Source organism: Anopheles ziemanni, chromosome 2, assembly GCF_943734765.1.
Source record: "Anopheles ziemanni chromosome 2, idAnoZiCoDA_A2_x.2, whole genome shotgun sequence".
Lineage (NCBI taxonomy): Eukaryota > Metazoa > Arthropoda > Insecta > Diptera > Culicidae > Anopheles > Anopheles ziemanni.
The window spans coordinates 33,091,816-33,111,014 of record NC_080705.1 but is presented as its reverse complement, the minus strand read 5'-3'; the positions used below and the strand labels follow the sequence as shown (position 1 = coordinate 33,111,014).

At 44.8% G+C, this 19,199-nt stretch overlaps 2 protein-coding genes across 2 annotated transcripts; one reads left to right on the top strand and one right to left on the bottom strand.

Annotated features, from left to right (window-relative positions):
* The first annotated feature begins 5,731 nt into the window (after positions 1-5,731).
* Positions 5,732-15,660, top strand: LOC131281661 (ras-related and estrogen-regulated growth inhibitor). The gene is made up of 5 exons (XM_058311008.1): positions 5,732-5,837; positions 11,694-11,830; positions 11,896-12,054; positions 13,193-13,535; positions 15,425-15,660. The coding sequence occupies exons 1-5, from the start codon at positions 5,732-5,734 to the stop codon at positions 15,658-15,660; spliced, it is 981 nt and encodes a 326-aa protein (XP_058166991.1).
* Positions 15,661-16,280: 620 nt separating this feature from the next.
* LOC131293453 (armadillo repeat-containing protein gudu) lies at positions 16,281-18,713 on the bottom strand. The gene is made up of 5 exons (XM_058321531.1): positions 17,965-18,713; positions 17,551-17,899; positions 16,961-17,467; positions 16,489-16,884; positions 16,281-16,415 (listed from the first exon to the last, which is right to left on the bottom strand). The coding sequence occupies exons 1-5, from the start codon at positions 18,711-18,713 to the stop codon at positions 16,281-16,283; spliced, it is 2,136 nt and encodes a 711-aa protein (XP_058177514.1).
* Positions 18,714-19,199: the final 486 nt, after the last annotated feature.

The following is a 19,199-nucleotide window of genomic DNA, read 5'->3' as shown; positions in this document are numbered from 1 at the left end:
TACTTTCGACTACGTAGCTTCTCGGTTGTTTGATAACAATTCATTGATGTTTTAAGCTCTAGGTAGAAACCTTAAACTTGTTTTTTATTCTTACAGAGTCAATCAAATGTGTTTCTTGTAAAAATCAAGTTAAAAAAATGCTTCATGTTTGGCTTGTGGTGGATAAAGTTGCTGCTATAACTTTAAGTTTGTTTTTAGCTCCATGCAATTATCGATACAATTACGAACGACCGTGTAGGAGAAGGTATAGGTTGGATTATTTCCGACCAGTACGGTTAAGTAATCAGTTCAAAAATAGACCAAGTATGACGCGTGGCGGTTGAGAATTGCTAAAAAAAAAACATTCCTGTACCAAACGGGTGGCAGATGGGAGCAATCGGTAATGGAATATTGATTTGGAATGTTTCTTCATACATGTACATAGTGGAGGGGAGAATTTCTTGTATACAACTGAGATACAAACAAAAGCCATATATCAACAAGAAAACCAATTTGATTAAAATAGTATGATAAGTGTAAGATCTTTTACACCAGTGATGTCAAACTCAGTTGAACTCTCGGGCCTTATAATATGATAATTTAGTATACCTGACCAATATGATCGAATACTCACAAAAATCAGTAGGCTGTAGTAAGTATGCACTGTTAACTAATTTAATTCTCTACAAAAAAACGCAATACTGTTGAACTTAAAAATACGTGGAAATAATCTTGGTAGGATTTCGTTTAGAAAAGAATTTAGAAAACGATGGCTGACTTGAATGCGCTTACGAAGGAGCTCTTACTGCTCATCGTTTACAATGAATGAAAATCCTGGTTGAAGCGCATTCTATAAAAAAAACTTTTTCTAAATTATTCAAATTTAATTAAATTTACATTATTGGTTGAATCGAATCGTATAAAATGCGGTCTTTATTCTCCGTTACAATAGTGGCGAAAAAGAAACATTTTCCTCTGCACGCTAAAACACAACAATTAATCAAATATATATGTTCTGTTCGTCTTTCTGCAATCCATTTCACACAATTATCAGGTTTGGGCAATTCAAAAAGAATTCTCTTGACCTCAGCATTTCAGCTTTTTGAAACGTTTCTGATTGTCTCAGTTCACGCCGCTGTTTCGTTTATAATACTTTACACTGATACACATCTGTAATTTAATTGAGTATGCTCTTGTAGTACTTTTGATACGTTCGGTTGTCTCGAAAATCTGTGTAATGTGAATGGTTCGATGGTTCAGTCCTTTTGCTCGTATGAAATTCACAATTCGTGGAACAACGTTCTCAACCACATTCAAACGAAAGCCAATGTTCAAGGTTCAAAACTTTTCATGTATTGTTTCAAAGGGGTAACGGGTCGCATGTTTGACATCTCTGTTCTACCTGATTAATTAAAGATTGTTATTTAATTCTACGTCAAGGTTGTTTCATTTAAAACATCTAATATTTGTTCCAATGGTGGAATATGCTATTCCTTGCCGATTCGATTGAGTATGTATGTTTTAGACGCTTTGCGTGCTACACGAGTTTCAACAAAACGTTATGCTCGATAAGTCCCCAAATAACCTCATTAGTGTGGGAGCTCCAAAAGGGGACTGAATTATTCCGCCCGTTTCATCAATCTTTAATTTAGATAACGAAATATTGGATTGTGATTTTTGTGGCCTTAGAAACCGATCGCTCCAGGATGCCCTGGCAACAACATACATGAAGTTGAGCATCAGGACATTGCCCTTGAGTTGTCATATTTTGGGAACACCCCGCCATTAATTATAGTGATAACATCCCCCCAGGTGATTGCGGGTGGGAATATCGCAGACTTTGGGGCGCATTGCATCCATAAATCAGGCCATGCTCCAGGCTCGAACAACCGGGAGTTTATTTTAACGCGCTTATCGTCGTTTTAGGTTAGCTGGTGAGTGAAAGAGGTAGGCAACACATAAATGAAGCGTTTTAAGCATCATCCTGTGCAAGGTGGGAAAATTGGACACTCACCTCAGAAAGATAACCGAGTTTGACAGGCCAACGGAGCACCAACCATCGGTTGCAGTTAATCGTTAGTGTCGGAACGGAAAGGGTAAACGAGATTGCTTCCACTTGATTTCGCGCGCAAAACGTGGTTTCGCGTGGATGACGCCAGAAGCACGTTGCATTGCCATAGTGGGCCGTTTTGATATCAATTTACATAATGCTCACACGTCGGTTACTGGTGGCCCTGGTTTCCAGCATCACCACCTTCCCACACAGAAGATGTTACCGGTTTTCTGGCGCACTGAAACCACACTATTCTATTAATCGAAGCCGACAACAAAGCCGACAAATTGAGACGATAGTTCGATGACGACAATTGTCTTTGCCAATGAATGGCTGGCGAATGGGGGAATGTGACGTTGCCATGTCCGGGGAAACTGTCTATTACACGTTAGCCACCGGTTCACATAACCCGCACCGACAGCTTCCACGACTGACATAAAGCACGTTTGGCTTGGCGAATGCAAAAAGTGATAACTCATCCCCAAACCAAGCGCAGGACATCGATGGCGTCTTGAGCTAAGCGTTTTCCCAGTTATTGACGTCTATGAACACTCTTATCGAGCGTTAAAATATGGCCAGAGTAAAGCTGATTGCTGGGGAAACGCGAATCAGCTCACAACAGAGATGCTGGGTTTTTCTTCCGTCAACCACTTTGCGGCCCCGTTTTCCTCTAACACTTGCCCACCAAACAAGAACGAAACAGCTCGATGGCTCCAATGGCATGCAACCGATTAATTAGAAAGTTGATAGCTTCCCGTGTTTGTACGACTGCTATACATATTTGGCCCTAGCCGAAACGTTGATGACTGGCAGGCACGTGGCGGACGTGACGCTCGATTTTTGTGATTTATCTTTATAGATAAAAGTGTCAACTCATCCTAGGGTTAAGATGGTGTTTTGCAAACAAACTTCTCCAAAATATAATTTCTTAAAGAAAATTACATCAATAACAATGAATTCTCAGTTTTATGCTTATTGTTTCAAGCTATATAGCTCAGTTGTACCATGTACAATTTAACGAACCATGTTAAAATAGTTGCAATGAGACTGATTCAAACTGGTTTAAACTGATCTGAAATTTTTGTTAAATGTTATGTTGTTCGACCATATCAGTGATTTTACGATAAATCCTTTTCTAGCCAAGGTATTAGTATTTCCAAAGAGCATATTATTCCCTCTCTCTCATGGAAATTTTATTTGAACAGGCATTTAAGTATTTTTTATATAGACTAAATTACTTGGTTAAATAGCTTGCGGTAATCGGCAAGTAAATATTTTAACTCTCAAATACCATACCACTCTAACTTATCCGGGATCTTTTTAAAACGTGAAATAAGGTTGGCAAATAACTCAAATGATTGGAATAGTTTATGCAAACAACATGATTGGTTCCCTGTGTCCCATCGTCGCAGGTAATCGAATAAGGTGAAGCATTATAAAAATCAACAAACCATCCGATATTGTGTGTTTTGTATAATTGGCACGCTGTAAATACGTTTCATTCTTCCATTTTTCTAGTGTTCGAGAAGAGGAGCGGGTGAGTCGTTGGAGGTTAGGTGGTGAAGTGTTGAATAATAATCATTTTCACCTGTGGCCACCTTTACCACCCAGAGAAGCCACGCGTCCGATAAGATATGTGTTCGGTGGAGCGTGAGATAGGTTAGGTTAAACATTGCGCCATCAACAGGCGTTAGACTGGAAGTGACAACAAAAAAAGGTAAAAATACTCTCGATTCAACGGGAGATCACGTTTGTTCAATGAGGGACCGAAGGCCGCGGATTGGTGAAATGGGAGTTGGGAGGAAAACTTCCTGATCAAAACAGAGAGAGAAACGCACCCAAACAAACCCTCCATCTGGTCTGGTCTGGATTGTTGCGAGAGAATCGTACGCTATACACTCCCGTAGTAGTAGACATCAACAGCCTCCAATGTATCCCTTCTTCCTCTATTTCCCTTCGGCGTTGAAGGTGGAAAATGCTGAAAATGAATGGGCGCCTCCATCATGTTTCTCCAACCGGTTTATTTTACTCTCTCACTTTCGCTCTCGATCAAAACACATATACTAGTTCTCTTTCTACTCACGGTAGTGAACATGGTTTAAGGGTGAGCGCCTTGCGTTATAAATACGACGGGCAGTTCTTGGCTACCGTTCAGATCAGTTCGCACACGCGACTCAAACGCATCGTATCGGCAACACCTTCGTATCTATCCTTTCTTAGTTTTGGCGCAATTCTCACAAAAATCGTTTTGTATCATTCCGATGTTCTTTCCAGTTTAGTTGTGAGAGTTTTCCTTTTGGTTCGGAACTTTTAATTTTGTTTTAAAGTGACTGGAGACTTTACAAAAGAGCTGTTGAAAACAGATCTTCAATTGATGGGAAAGGATAGAATAAACATATTGGTGTCTAGCTTTCGATATGACTAGGACCAACCTGATTGGAGTGTTAATAAGCCCTTAACGTTATCAAGTGTTGTGCCTCCGTGTTGCTCTGTATCACCTCATCGTTGTAGAACTCGTCGTCTTTCATTCGTAGTTGGTGGCCATAGTTGTTATAATAATTAAGCCTGAACAACCGTAGTACTCCTTTGGAAAGCGTAACTACTGTCGAAAGCAGATTTTATCGCTGTGTACTGTGTCTCATCATGGGCTGTGGACCTTGTCGTCGATTTAACTATGTGCTGCTGTGTAGATCGTGATTGTATACGTGTGCATGAAGTCGCTGCAAGATTACAATAAAGCAGAACTTTAAGGAGGATGTTCCATTAGCTCCAACCATACCCATTGTAGAGACATTAATCCTTGTGTTGTGTCTAGAGCTTTAGATTGTGAGCGTCCAAGGACCATGGGATTCATTCGACGTCCCAAAACAAACATTACTCAATCCGAAGCACGGTAATCGGACAGAGATAAAGTGAGCGTAATAGAGTTTTCTACTGTTTGAACATGTGAATGTGCGAAATAAATTGAATCATTCTGGAATAACCAACGATACGTGGACGTTACTCACCCGAGTGGCACGTAGAAAATTGTTCCGGATACAAACAAATGGCAGATTGGGAGGAACGAAAAATAAACAGAATCTTGTCCAGCTGGAAGCGTTCGTGTTTTAAAAATAAATCCAGAGCCACAGTTTGCAGAGTGCTTACTTGATTGGATAAAAATTGTTTAGTGGTCAATCGAAGTGGTAGTGTGAACTTCAAACAACAAACCGCAACACAAGACACATCCAGAGAAGACTGATATGATCTTCAGAAATAATCGGCCTAATTGCTTTATTTGAGTAAAATCTGAAGGAAACGTGAGCTAGAAGTCGAACTACCTCATCTGATTCTCTATCGAACAGTGTAAGCTGTGGATGAAATGTATTATAACCATCATCTTCCATAAAGAAAACCAAATGTATGGTGTGGTTTGCCTCAAGCAGAATGGTCGTATAACTTTCATTAGGCAGAGAAAACGATTAATCGATGTATACGAAAGTGAAGTAGTGATCGCACACAAATTTCGTTAATAGCTTCCGTACCGGATGCTACTGATTCCTGGCGAGCAAATGTTAATGAAATATACCGCGAGACATTCGTCAGGCAATTATGTTCGATGATGCTGTCGTTCGTCGTTAGTGGTTCCTTTACATCAGCATTTCTAGTCGAGTGGTATTAGTAGAAATTTCATGCAATTGATCACTAAGTAGCACGATCATGAATACCACCTCACCGAAATCGTCCCTAGCGAAGCTGGGTCTTCACCCGAAAGCGAAACCATTCCGAGTGATGGTGCTTGGCCAGAGTGGCGTCGGGAAAACAGGTGAGTTATGTAAAAAATCAAACAGTTGAAAAATGTTTGTTGGAAGCGGAGAGGATTTTGAGTGGTTTTAGAAGATAAATTATTTTAACCAATAACTTTGTTCAAGATGAGTGTTTTGGGAGATCTTTAAACGATTTTATTCAGATGAATTTTAGTTTTACTCTAAACTGCTAAGAAAATGTAAATGAACTGCTAAAAGAAATTGAAAATCAACGAGTGTAATAAACATTTTCAATTTTCAATAAACAACAGATTGTGTTATTGTTAAGAAATCACATTTTCACCCTTGTTTGTGCTTTTATTTGGATTGAACTTGAATGAACTGTTCAATACACAAACACGAGCAAGAGGGAATCGACCGCTCATAAAACGCCGTAAATGTTCCCGATTTGCGTGTACCCCGCATTCGGACACCGTCTGTCACTTCGGAAGGCATATAAAATGGTCATAATAATCCCATATACCATCGATCATAAATTGAAGGGCTTTCAATATGCGCTATTAATATGACACGCTGCGAAGTTCACTATAACTCTTTATCTTTTCCTGGAAGTCTTGCACATGGAGCTAGTTTTCACAGAAGTGCCTAACTTGTGGTCACGACGAAATAGATTTGCGACATTGAGTGGGTTGTTGAAAGTGAAACCATTTTTTTCCCGCACCAAGAGGAAAGTGAAGTCGGTTTGGAGTTGGAGAAATGTTGTCATCGTGCATATTTCCAGGGCAGGGGAAAAGGGCAAAAAAAGGTATCGGAAAACCGCAACCGTCCCGACAGTCGCCCCTCACCGGTATCAGATTACAAGAGTTCTCCATACGTTTTGGCGTTTCAGGAGTAAGATTGATGAGGGCTGCGTAACACGTAATCCCTACTAGGCTGAAATGCTGCCGGAAATTAGGTCAACTTAAGTAGATCTTCCTGCCGGACGGATGTGACATCGAACCTTCCTATCTAAGGTCGGCAGCATCCCTAACGGCGCGCAGGGACCCATGATAGATTGCGCGGATTTGAAAGCGGTTTAAAATCGCACTCTTCGGATGGCCTTTCGTCCAATTACCGCACCATGGAGATCATGTTCGGTGGAGTACGAAAATGTTAACCAGTATATCTTGGTTACAAGGCGTTTCCCTTTTGTATCGCCTACAAATCCTTCCAGGAATTTCTTACTACGACGCAGGCCGACGCCGAGTTCAATATCCTCCAGAAACGGGGCCCCATACCAGGCGGCTTTTTTAATGTCCTTTTTTATGTTATCCCTTTTCAGGCTACAGAGTTTCATTGCATCTCCCTCGACGCCGCCGTGAAATGGGAAACTATGAAAGTGTCGTTGCCGCTCGGCGTCGCGACGGTGTCTTGCACAAACAAATCTAGCCTTAAAGGACTTACCTTTTTATTCCCCGTGGTCCTCCTTTTGTCTCCCTCTCGCGTTGGCAACGATTCAGCGATAACGGTGAGCCCGTTTCTGTCCCTTCGCTCAAATCAGTCAACAATGCGCGCACGATGAAAGAACTCAATTAGGGCAACCGGGAATCGCTGGATGGCGGGAGGCTTCCTTTGCCGTGCGCTTTCCAGAATGGCATCGAAGGAACGGCACCTGAGATTGGCGCGATGTTTACAAGTCCACCGTCGTGGGCGAGTATGATTGTTTGTCGAGATTGTTTGACTGGAAAATGCGCACTTTCATCGAATGTCGAACCATCGCGACCCCTTGTTGTGGCGCTGGAGTTTGCTGCGGCGTGGTCCTTCAAGAAGCAAATGCAATATAAAAAAGGTACAATTTCGAACTTCATGGAGTGTGGAAATTGAGCATCACAAATAAATGGTACACTGCCATCAACGAGGGCGATGGGGTGTTTGTGTCGGAGGGTTTGCCAATCTGCATTCACGCCAAGTAGAAAACATCAATCGACACTGGGAGTTATTGGAAGGAGGGGGAAAAAACAAAATCCCGAGAAAAACAATTACGAGCGGTGCAAAGCGTTGAAAATTGCGGGGTGTGTTTTCCCGTTAAATTTATAATCCATCATCGTGCGGCATCGACTTTCCCCCGAGTGGTTCGATCAAAGCACAAGGCGCCTCCATCGCCGTGTGTCACACCTGCCATAAACAATAATGCGAAAATCGTGTAATATCAGTCTTTGAATCTATTTTTAGCAGAAAAGGAGAAAATTAATTTGAAAAGCAAGTTAACACATGCGAGAATGAGTTTCCACGAACGGCGAGATTCCTTGTACTCATTAGAGGGCTGCTATGATCGCTTTCGCTTCGCGAGGGGAAAAATAAACTCCACCGTAACTTGCAGCACGTGCGGCAGGCGGTTCCTGTTTGTTCCTGTTTCCATGACACCCACTTACTCGTGATTCAAACCAGACACAATTAACGCACCGATTTGCCACCGTCGAGGCCAATTTACAGGCAGGAAAACGGAGAACCCGTGCCGTGAAAATACGGCTCGTTATCGCAATCCGATCGCAACGATCAGATCGCTATAGACGTGGCTTTTAGCTCGCGAATAAGAAAAACCATCTGCTATAAACCCCATTAATCAATTTGTTTACGATTTCCACCGGAACGTGGACGATTACGCCGAGTGATCTTTTTTTTTTTTATTAGCATTTCCAACCAATCTGAGAGATATTGGTCGTCTTTATTACTCCGCAAATCCGGTAGTTGATTAGTTTCCGTTTTCCATCGAACGGCTAGCATTGACCTACTTCCTTCGATGTCGATGGATGTTAGTTTCGTCCAAAGATGGGATAATCGATACACACGGCTCTAGTGCCGAGGGTTTGTTTTCGCTCCGTACACCGATCCATCTGGCAAACGGAATCCACATGGACACGGAAGGAATCGGCAGCCCGACAAAATAACGCATTACGCTGCCAATGACTACGCTAATGTGTTTTCACGTCGGAAGATGTCACTCCGGTGACGCATCCGAGAAGCGACTTGCCGCTAAAACCTTCCCCGACATTGATTGAGCAATCATAGCCCACAGCGACTAATCAATGTTTCCGGCTGCGTTGTTCTAACCTCCGGAATGCGCCGAAGTCAGTCACTCCCTTCCCCCCTTCGAAGACAGCTTCTTAAACCGCCTCGCGTGTTCGCGCACGGGGTCATTATTCAAGCGTATCTCCCCCGGCCGCTCATCGATACATCGATCTCGTCGCGTTGCTCCTCCAACTCCCAGAGGTGAACCGATTCCCCAGCGAGGATTGAAATTTAATCCATCAATGTCAACGTGAGGAACTGGTTCACCGAGCGTGGGGTGGCACGTTGTGGGTGCCCTTTATTCCTCTACCCTTTGCCAAAGTTTTCACATAAGATAAACTTTGCGAAAAGTTATTGTTTTGTGTTGTGTTTAAACATCGGTGGAAACAAATGTTAGTCTCGGAAAAGAAAAAGGTGTTTTTAACCGCAATATTAACCACGATTAGTGCTTGTCATGTAGAAATGAAGATGCTGCCCGGGAACTGGTGATTGTGGCATTCTTTACCCACAAAAAGGGATTGGATATCGTACTTGTCTATGTGGTTGTTATGAAATGTTTCAGCTATCCAATTACTCTTGTTGTGTAATAAATAGTTTTAAATAATAAATTAATAGAAAGATTACATAACTCTATGATATTAAATATTTTTTCTTGTAAAATTTTCTGCACATTCACCGGAAGTAGAGTACGATAGAAAATACAAAATATTTCCTTTACGAATATATCTTGTGTTTGTAAGATTTTCCATTTGATTACTTAAAACAAATACGTAGCAGATTCAATGCAAGTTTGCCAATGTCGACGTAGATGGATTGATTTATTAAATTAATTTTCCAAGAAGCCGTCCGTTGCCATATGGACCGATCATCATGGTACGCAAAACTTATATCCAGTAGTATTATTTACTACCACGACAAGATCGTCTTCGACCTCTCTAGCTGTTTGACGCAATTTCCAATCAACTGTTTACTAATTGGTTTCGATGGACGAACGCAAAACCTATTCGGTATGCAGCGAAGATGAAAGATGACGACATCATTTTATCGCCCTTTATCTTTTATTTTCCGCTTACTTCCTTTAACTGTCACATGCGTCTCACAAACTCGTATTGAAAACATTAAAGTGGGTTGTTATTTCCCAGGCTAGAAGTCAATGAATGAACTTTCCTCTGCCACGACAAATGATTTAACGTTTTTTTACGAAATCGGATCAAGTAAAATGTCAACACGGTATTTGCTTTTCCTTGTTTGGATGAAGCACGAAATTTTAACTTTAGGGCATGTTTACGAAGGATGTTTTATGAATAATGATACCCAATCAAATCACGCCTGACAAAGGATGGTGAAATTTATATGAGAAGTTTACTTTCTTCGAAACCTACCTTCTTTCATTCAATGCGAAGGTTTAAGAAAGCGGTTGCTGCTGGATACCAGAACCCGATGCTCGTTCTCTATTTTTCCAGCAAACATGTGCTCCAACGCAAAACATTCCCCCATCTATCCGAACCAGAAAGAAGCGCACGCGAATGTCAGTAATGTTTATTTTACCGTTCGCTTTTGTTTTCTTCGATCCCAAACGATCCCGTCTCGGATTCAAGTTCAGATTTGCATGTTTTTTTTTTCAGAATCATTTTAGAATTCCCCATTCTCGATCGTGAAAACAAACCACCTTCGCTATTTATCCGCCTTCTCCTTGGAGGAAGGAAACCATACCTTGGGCTGGTATTGTTATCTTTCGAACTCGAAATATCGCTGCCAGGCATCGCTACCGAGCATCGTGCACTCGAGACAAATTTTCCACTGGAACGATGGGCACCCAGACCGGTTCTCTTCTGCGTCTATGATTAGCATCATCGGCAGACTCATGTAACCGAATCGGAAAACTCGCCTCCTTGTTGCCCACTACAATGGTCTTGTTTACCGAGTGCGAAACATCGCCGTGAAGTATTTGCAAGGTGGGTGTGATGGAAAGGCCGCAGGAAAAGGGAAAACTCAAACTCGTTGAAACACCACCTGTTGATTCCGAGATTCGGACGGTCTTTGCTTGGTTCATTCACTTTATGAGATTGTGAAGTGCAGCAAATTCCGTCGATTATAAATTTTATTTGAAAAAGTTTGTGGTCATGAGTTGATTGTGTGTAGTATTCAATATTAATTTCTTCGATAGTACAGTCCAATGCTTAGACTGTTATCTACCTTTAAACAAAACATCATCGTTGCTGTTGTTGAATGTTAAAGTTGGCCAGAATAAATGGGTTTAAACACTATCCGTCGACATACACAAAGTAAGAAGAAACAAATAGAGAGAAAAAGAGATAGAGAGAAAGAGGGAAAGAGTAATTACGTTCTAATTAATGAATTTGCATAATGTTTATGAGTGACCGATTTTACCGACGCGATGTAAATGACGACGCCAGTGTAATACTCTACGTTTACGTCTGAGTTGTTCCAATTTTCGCAAATGTCATTCCCTGCGGTAGCTTTTATCGGAATAAATGCGGCAGATGAAGATTAGTCGGATGGAAAAGGGAGGGAAAAAGGTGGTGTGGAAACGGCAAAGATAAACGTTCAACCAGGTGAAAGGTAAAGTAGCGCGTGGTTGAGTGCTGGACGTAATTAAGATCACCCTTGGCGATTCTTGCAACGGGTCAGCGAAACCGTAACCAAGAAAACAGGGTCATCACCTAAATCAGTCGTTGTTTTGGGTAAGACCTATTTGAACGTTTTTCCCCGTCTCGCCTCTGAAGCAAAGAGTTTTAATCCATTAGAGATAAATAAACCTCGTGTTGACAGATTATCCTTTTAAGCTCCGATATCTGTTGTTTGGTAAAAGTTAATATGTTTTTCCTTTTCTTGTTTTCTCCCAGCGATGGTTGTGCGGTTCATCACCAAGCGCTTCATTGGCGAGTACGATCCAAACCTGGAGAAGGTCTACACATTCAACACCCTGATCGACAACGAGTTCGTCCTGTTCGAAATACTAGACGCGGCCGGACAACCGAACGTAAGAGTTTGCTCTCCGTTTTCGAAGCGGAATGATTTCATGTAGCAACGTTTCTCCTTTTCCAGGAAGCGGACTGCCTGACGCTCGAGGCAAACATTCGCTGGGCCGAAGCGTTCATCCTGATGTACTCGGTGGCGGACAAGTGCAGCTTCGACGAGTGCAACCGGCTGAAGTTCCTCATCAACTACAACAAACGGCGCCGCCGGCTCGGGTCCTACAACAAGGTAAGGCGGCAGGGCTGCGGGGAACCAATCTGGAACCACTACGACCAAAAAGCGCACCCGAGTAGAATCATATCCGAGGGTGCCTTTGATGTTTGACGTTCGCTTTACTTTGGCGCAATTTTCAGCTTCAATTATTTCGTACTTTCACTTTTTATCTGCGCACCTTTCTGCGATTGCCTTTTTCCAACCTTTGCTATCTGACCTTTTTTTTTGGTATTTTAGGTCCTTTAGACAAATGAAACATACCTTTTAAATGCCGGTCGGTTTTTCGTTGCAATGTGGGTCGGGGTTCGTGCGGGTTGGAATTGGTGACCGAAGTCGCACATTCCCGGTTCGAAAATAGCCCTAGCAATGGACTGGAACGGTTTCGATTAACTTGTTGTCCCACAAGCTGCACGTCTGCCTCGGACCCAACGCATTGCTGTTGGTCAATCGATTTTGCTCTTCCTTCAATTTTTATCCGACTGTCGAGCTTTGCCATGTTTCGTTTATTTGATTTGGATTGTCGAGTTAACTTTTCGACGGTTCAAAAATACTTCCACTTCGGAACCGCTCGACCGGATCGGCAAGGAAATGATTTGCTATTTTTAGGACGCACTACGCTAGCCCACGGGATGGGGACGTCGTGGGCATTTCTCGAGGGATCTCGTGATGGGTAGGAATTGTTTTCCTTTTTCTCCACCTTCTCCGCTCACGAAGTGTTTGACGGTGAGAAAGGAAAGCAGGTTCAAGTACCACGCATGGTCACGGATCTGCGATTCCACGCCACGAAGCCGTTTCTATGGCATTCCAGCCGTCAATTAAACCATGCTCCAACAAAGTCCTGATACCGGGATGCATCTATGGCGAACGTTCTATCCGACCGTACTGGTGACTGGCGTCGGTGTGAATGTCCTACCCCGGGGGTGGATCTAATTTGCTGTGTCGAGGATGCCTATTGCACGGATGGTGAAATATCGTATCGCCGGGAAACTGGAGCTGGAAACTGTCTGCAAAGGAATGTAATTTATTTCTTCCCTTCCCCGGTGGGCAGCCGAGTGGTTCCACGAGGGAGTAGCAGAACGAAGTCACTGAAGCGAAAGAAACAATAACAGAACGAAACGAGGGCTCAATCCCCAATTCCATTCCATCTCCCCAGGACCCGCTGCTGGACGTACCGGTCATACTGGTGGGCAACAAGATCGACCAGACGGGCGACCGGATGGTCAGCACCGAGGAGGGCCAGCGACGGGCGAAGGAGATCGCGTGCGCCTGCTTCCACGAGGTGTCGGTGCGCGAGAGCATCGAACAGGTGAACGGCGTGTTCCGGGACGCGTGCCGCTTCTGGCGCGTGCTGTCCCGCTACCCGAAGCTGAAGCGATCCACCAGCGACGTCCACGACCTGCACTCGGAGGTCGAGCTCATCCTCAGCCCGGACAGCGTCCATCCGTTCTGCAACTGTGATCTCAGCCACGAGAAGCGCCAATCCATCGTCATACTCGGTAAGTGAGGGCCTTTCTACGGCCTCGTGAGTTTCGTGTAATAGAAAAAACTCCCTTCTCCTGCGTTTTGGCAATCGAAAGCACCCGCATGAGCCCCGAAGTGGAACATTGAATGGAATAATTGATAAACCTATGCTACGAAACGCTTTCCCAAGCGTGCATTTCGGCGATATTAAGGAGGAGGTTAAGTAAACATTACTCCCCACATGCTTTGTCCTCGTAGCATGACGCCGGTTTGTGCGAAATCGTGCCCTTGACTCCTACCAATATATGGGAAAAGACGTACCGTGACCCACTTTCGAATACATATGGCGGTTGATTTTTGGCGTTGGTTTCGTCAAATATTACGCTCTTTTCTGGGGAATTATTGTCTTTGATATATTGAATTATTAAATTTTCCAAACTGATTTGAAGTTTGTAAATATGCCACAAAAAACGTTATTTTACATTTATAAGAAAGCTTAACGCTATTCAGAATACATTGCTTTGGAATCTTGCCCGAATGCTTTTGAATGCCCGTTGCTCGAATGTAATCTTTTATCGTTTTTAATTTTTTGATGTACCATCATTCCGCTCACCCGGTGTAAAACAAAAACAATCGAATTGTACCGAATTTAATTCTTTTTTAACTTATATATTTTCAAAATTTATCATGTAAATTCAAAAAAATCAAAAAGTGTGCGCTAGAATGCTTCTATATTAGGCCACCTTAAAAAAATAATTTCGATTTTTAAGGTAACAATTGACGCCGCAAATTTATCTTGAAGATGTGGATTTCAGAATTTTACATACATTGTTTGAGTGCTTTGCTTTGCTCCGTTATTTCATACGCGACTATTTCGAAGCGTTAAGCGGGATACGTTACAATGGGAATTGGCATTATTTTCGATCTTTGAGGCCAATTTTTGGCGTCATTTTTAATTGCAAAAATATGATTTTGGTTTTAAAATGTGGCTTAACATACTAGCTTTGTAGCGCACAGTTTTTTCTGGATTTACATTGCATATTTTGAATAAATAATAGCTGAAAAAACTCAATTTTGTCCTTTTTTGCTGGACACCAAGCTAGCGGAATGATGAAGAAATGCATCGAAAAACCAAAAACGTCAAAAGATAGTCAACAAATGTACTAAAATAACAGTTTGTGGATTTGAAAAATCTTCAATAATAGCAAAGTTATAGCGTTTTAAAAATAGGGATCAAAATGACCTCTAAAAAGCATTATAGGGATAGTCAAATTGGTTCTCGGAACTGGTCGAACAGAAAAATCTTAAATGATTGCTTTAGACGTAACTTTGGATTTTAAGAAAAGCCTTATTATTTTGTAAAAATATTCAACCGTTTTTGAGATATTAAAATCGAAAACTGCGTTGGGGTCAAAATGACCAATGTTTGGATTCTAGTATTAAAATAAAACTGAAGAGTAATGAATCGTCAATTAAATGCAACATGTTATCGATTGCAATAGTTTTGAGAAAAATGTTCCACATGAAGATGTCGGAAAATATTTACCAGCTTGAGCAACTTTCATAAAAAACGATACACTATTCTGTTCCGTTTGATTTTCTTACTTTAATTTATGTTTTAGGCTTTATTTTTAATGAGATAATATATGGATCTTTCTTTTTATTTTATCGATTAAATTGTATGTTTCGTTTTGATCTTAAATAAATAAATTCGTTCGCAACACAATCTTTTATTTCAAACAAACACAATGTTGGATTTTCCCAAACGGGTTTAACTCGTCAGCCGGCACAAAATCGATCTTCTTCGACGGCTCAATCACCGTGACACATCATCCATCCGTCGACGGGGTGTGAACGCAAACACGGAACGGCCGGAACAAACAGCACATTTTGTATTGCTAATTTCCCATTTTCCTCGCCCCAGGACGCCCGTGGACGGAGGAGGAACCGGACGAGACGGACGAGTCGGAGTCAAGCTGCTGTTCGTCGCAAAAGTCCGACATCGAGGAACCATTCCGTGGACGGGCGTCCACCGACGGAACGCTGCTTTCCCGACCGCGCCGATGGCGCTTCGCCCCGCCCGGCTCCCTCATGCCGCACGTTGGTCGCGTCGAGCGTCGCATGAGTATTTCGATGCGGGGCAGCAACGCCAGCTACTAGAGGGCACGGGCCGTCGGGGCCAACCATGATTCATGTGTGTTGTGACGAAGTGGGGGACACCAAAAGCACCTCCCGCGCTCTCTAACCCCCTCACCCATCGCTTTATCGCCAGTGTTGTGTCCTCGTACGAGTGCGCGCGGGGAGGGAAAACAAATATACGTTCAAATACGCGCTACAGCAACGATTCCTTACAGGGAGCAGTGCAGCCGGTGCCCGAGCGTGTGGCCAATATTGTGATTCCGTTTATTTTTGTATTATCGTTATTGACGCAGGTTTACACTGACTGTTCGATGCCTTCGTGCAGCGTCACCAAAGACAGGTATTTTAAGGGTGGCAGCGTCCAGTATCGGTCCGGGTAGAGGATTTTTTGTAACGTCAAGCCAAGGAAAACAAACTCTCCAACTCGTGTTAAGGATATATACATATATCAACGAATGTACGAATGTTCATATAAATAAACCATTGCTATTGGTGGTCATACACAAGAAGAATTGAAAATATCCTTAATTAATTTCAAACGTGAGGTGTGGATTCGGGGATAAAAAGTTCATTTGGCAAATTTAGAAACATTCCCAACACTGTTGGGCGCGTTGGTCCTGTGCTTTCGAAGAGAGAAAAACTTATTCACCACAAAGCTCAAGCTCCTCCGCACGAAGCGCGAGCTTTCGGATGTTCTGCAAGCACCCGGCCGAAGCTTCCTGAAGCTCTCGATCCTTGGAGCCGACGGTTTCGAGCAGGAACGGCACAACACCACTCTGGAAAGAAAATCAAATTGAAGAAAACATGAAAGGTTTGTAAAACGTGGGCCTGTTTTTTTTATATTCTTACCTGATGCATAGTGATACAGTTCTGCGGATCTTCGGAGAGCTTTTGTAAAGCCATCGCGGTCGTCCGGTGAACCCGCGGGTTATTGCTGACCATATACCCGACGATCGGGGTGACCGTCTTCAGGCGGCCCAGTTCCTGTGTGTTCATAGAGTACGGCGCACAGCTAGCGATGGCCGCGGCCAGATGTTCCCGCAGCAGATCGTCCGTGGTGTAGACCAGGTCAGCCAACATCCGGATGACTTTGTGATCGGAGAGCACGGAGAGGTTCTCGCGGTCTTTGGCAATCGTAGCGATCGCCGCACAGACCGCCGAGAGGACGAAGTTGTCGCGGGACTTGAGCAGACCGACCACCAGCTCCAACGCGCCGACGAAGCTCCGCACCAGCTCACCTGAATCCTGGAACGACGAAACAAGGCAAAGCAAACTTCATTAAGCGAGGGAAGCGAGTTCCGCTGGCATCTCCGGAGTTCACCTTTGCGTTCTGGATGCACGGACAGAGAGCCCAGGCGGCGTACGCCTGCACCTTCGGGTTGGAGTTCTTCAGCAGCGACCAAATGAGTCGGATGGCGTCCAGTTCCTCCATCAGCGTCATGCTCTCAGGATCCGTTGCACACTCCTTCAGCGTGCGGGCAATGTTCTCCAGCAGGGGCGCGTGCGTCATGTTGAGCAGGTTCACGAGCAGCGGGATGCCGCCGCAGGTCCGCAGGATCTCCCGGTTGTTCTGGTACTTGACGCACTCCGAGATGGCACCGACGACGTTCGTGAGGACCTCCTCGTTCTCGTCGTTCAGCAGCTGCACCAGCACCTGGACCGCCTTCAGCTGGTCGAGCTTCTTCACGTTCGCCTCGCTGGCCGCACACTTCCAGATCGCGCCGGTCGCCGCCGCCAGCAGCTGCTTGTTGTCCCGCACCGTCTTGTCGCGGGCGATACCTACCAGCGGTTCCAGGCCGCCCGATTCGCGCACCATATCGCTGGCGGTCTTTAAACGTGTAGCGCAGTGGAAACGTGTGTCCCGAGGCAGGTTGGAATGCAAGGGTTGTGGGGTGCTATACGGGTACTTACCTTATCGCTGGCACACTTAAAGATGGCCGAACTGCACTGGCGCTTGAGGTCGAGGTTGTCGGACGTGAGATGGGAGACGATGTCAAAGATCATCCCCTCGGTCGTGATTGCCAGCTGGTAGTTGGCCTGCGAGGCGCACTGCTGAATGGTACCCATAGTCGGAACGACCACGTCAATGTGGACACTCTTCAGGAGTCTGCCCATCAGCGGCACGATGCCGCTCTTGCACATGAGCTCCTTGTTGTGGCGAGACTCGGACAGTGACCAGAGGGCGCGCGCTCCCGCACGCGCCATATCGAGCATCTCCCGCTCCTCCTCGGACAGCTGATCCCGTTGCGAGCGAAGGCAGCTGGAAACAATGAAGGGACGATAAGTGGGTCCACTCCTACTTCATCTTAGGGATCGCGTACTTACTTCATGTTCACGTCCAGCAGATCGACCAGCCGCGGAATGCCGTCGCACTTGCGCACCAGCTTCCGGGCGAGCCGCACCTTCGCCACGTTCCCGATCGTCTCGGCCGCCATGATCTTCAGGTCACGTCCCGGTTCCGACACTATCTGCACCAGCAGCGGAATACCTCCTAGGTCAACAATGGCACGCCGAATATCCAGGTTGGACGAGATCTCGGACAGGACGGACAACGCTCCCAGTCTGCACTTCATGTCATTGCTTTCGAGCAGATTGACGAGCACCTCCAACCCGCCGCAATCCTGGATGGCACGCTGGTTCATCTGCGTCGTCAGATCGTGATCCTTCAGGCAGCAGAGCGCCACGATGGTGGCCGTCTGGTTGCCTGCCTTCATGTACTTCACCAGCTTCTGGATGTGCCAGTACTCGGACGGTACGTCGTTGGATAGCTTCGAGTCCTTCCAGCGTTCCTCCTCGTCCGACGAGGACACCTGCTCGGACGAGTCCGACTCGTAGCTATCGTGCGTCTTGAGCGGTGGCTTCTCCTTGGCCGCGGCGGCGGTGACGGCGGCCATCCCAGCGGTCGCCGCCCCGCCGCCCAGACCCGCCGCACCGTTGCTACCGTTGCTCGTACCATTCGTCGCGCCATGTCGGGCTTTCGCTTTTCCGCCACGGACTACTTTTCCACCGCCGATGCTGCTCCCCGCTCCGACACCACGACCACCTCCGCTGGCTCGACGCGCCGTTGCCTGCATTCTCCGCAATCTCTGGTCTGTAAATTAAATCACAATTAGTGCGAGCGCCGACACTTACGTCAGGATGTACCGGAATTTGTCGAGCGAATGCCGCTACGCGTTTATTTCCGCCTACGGTGAAGTGCAAATTTGTATCGATCAAACAGCACACTCACGCTCGACCTGATTGCGACGGTTGCCCATCGCAACCGTTGTTGCGTTGCCGCCGGTGCCGACTACGATCAGACCGGGTCAGGGTGACAACAAATGTGAGGGATTGAAAACTGTTGATATTTGTTTGCGTTTGGCATTGCCTCAATTCGGGATTCTGTTGTTGTTTATGTCTGCCGAAAACACGTGGCAGCTCGTATGTAATCACAAAAACTCGCGAGTGCGCAAGATCTCAACGAGTAGAGAAATGCGATGGGCAAATAAACTCCCTCCGTTTGTTGCCATGAGCTCAACAGGTAAGTTGTAGTTCCAAAGTACCAAGCGGAAAAGTCGAGG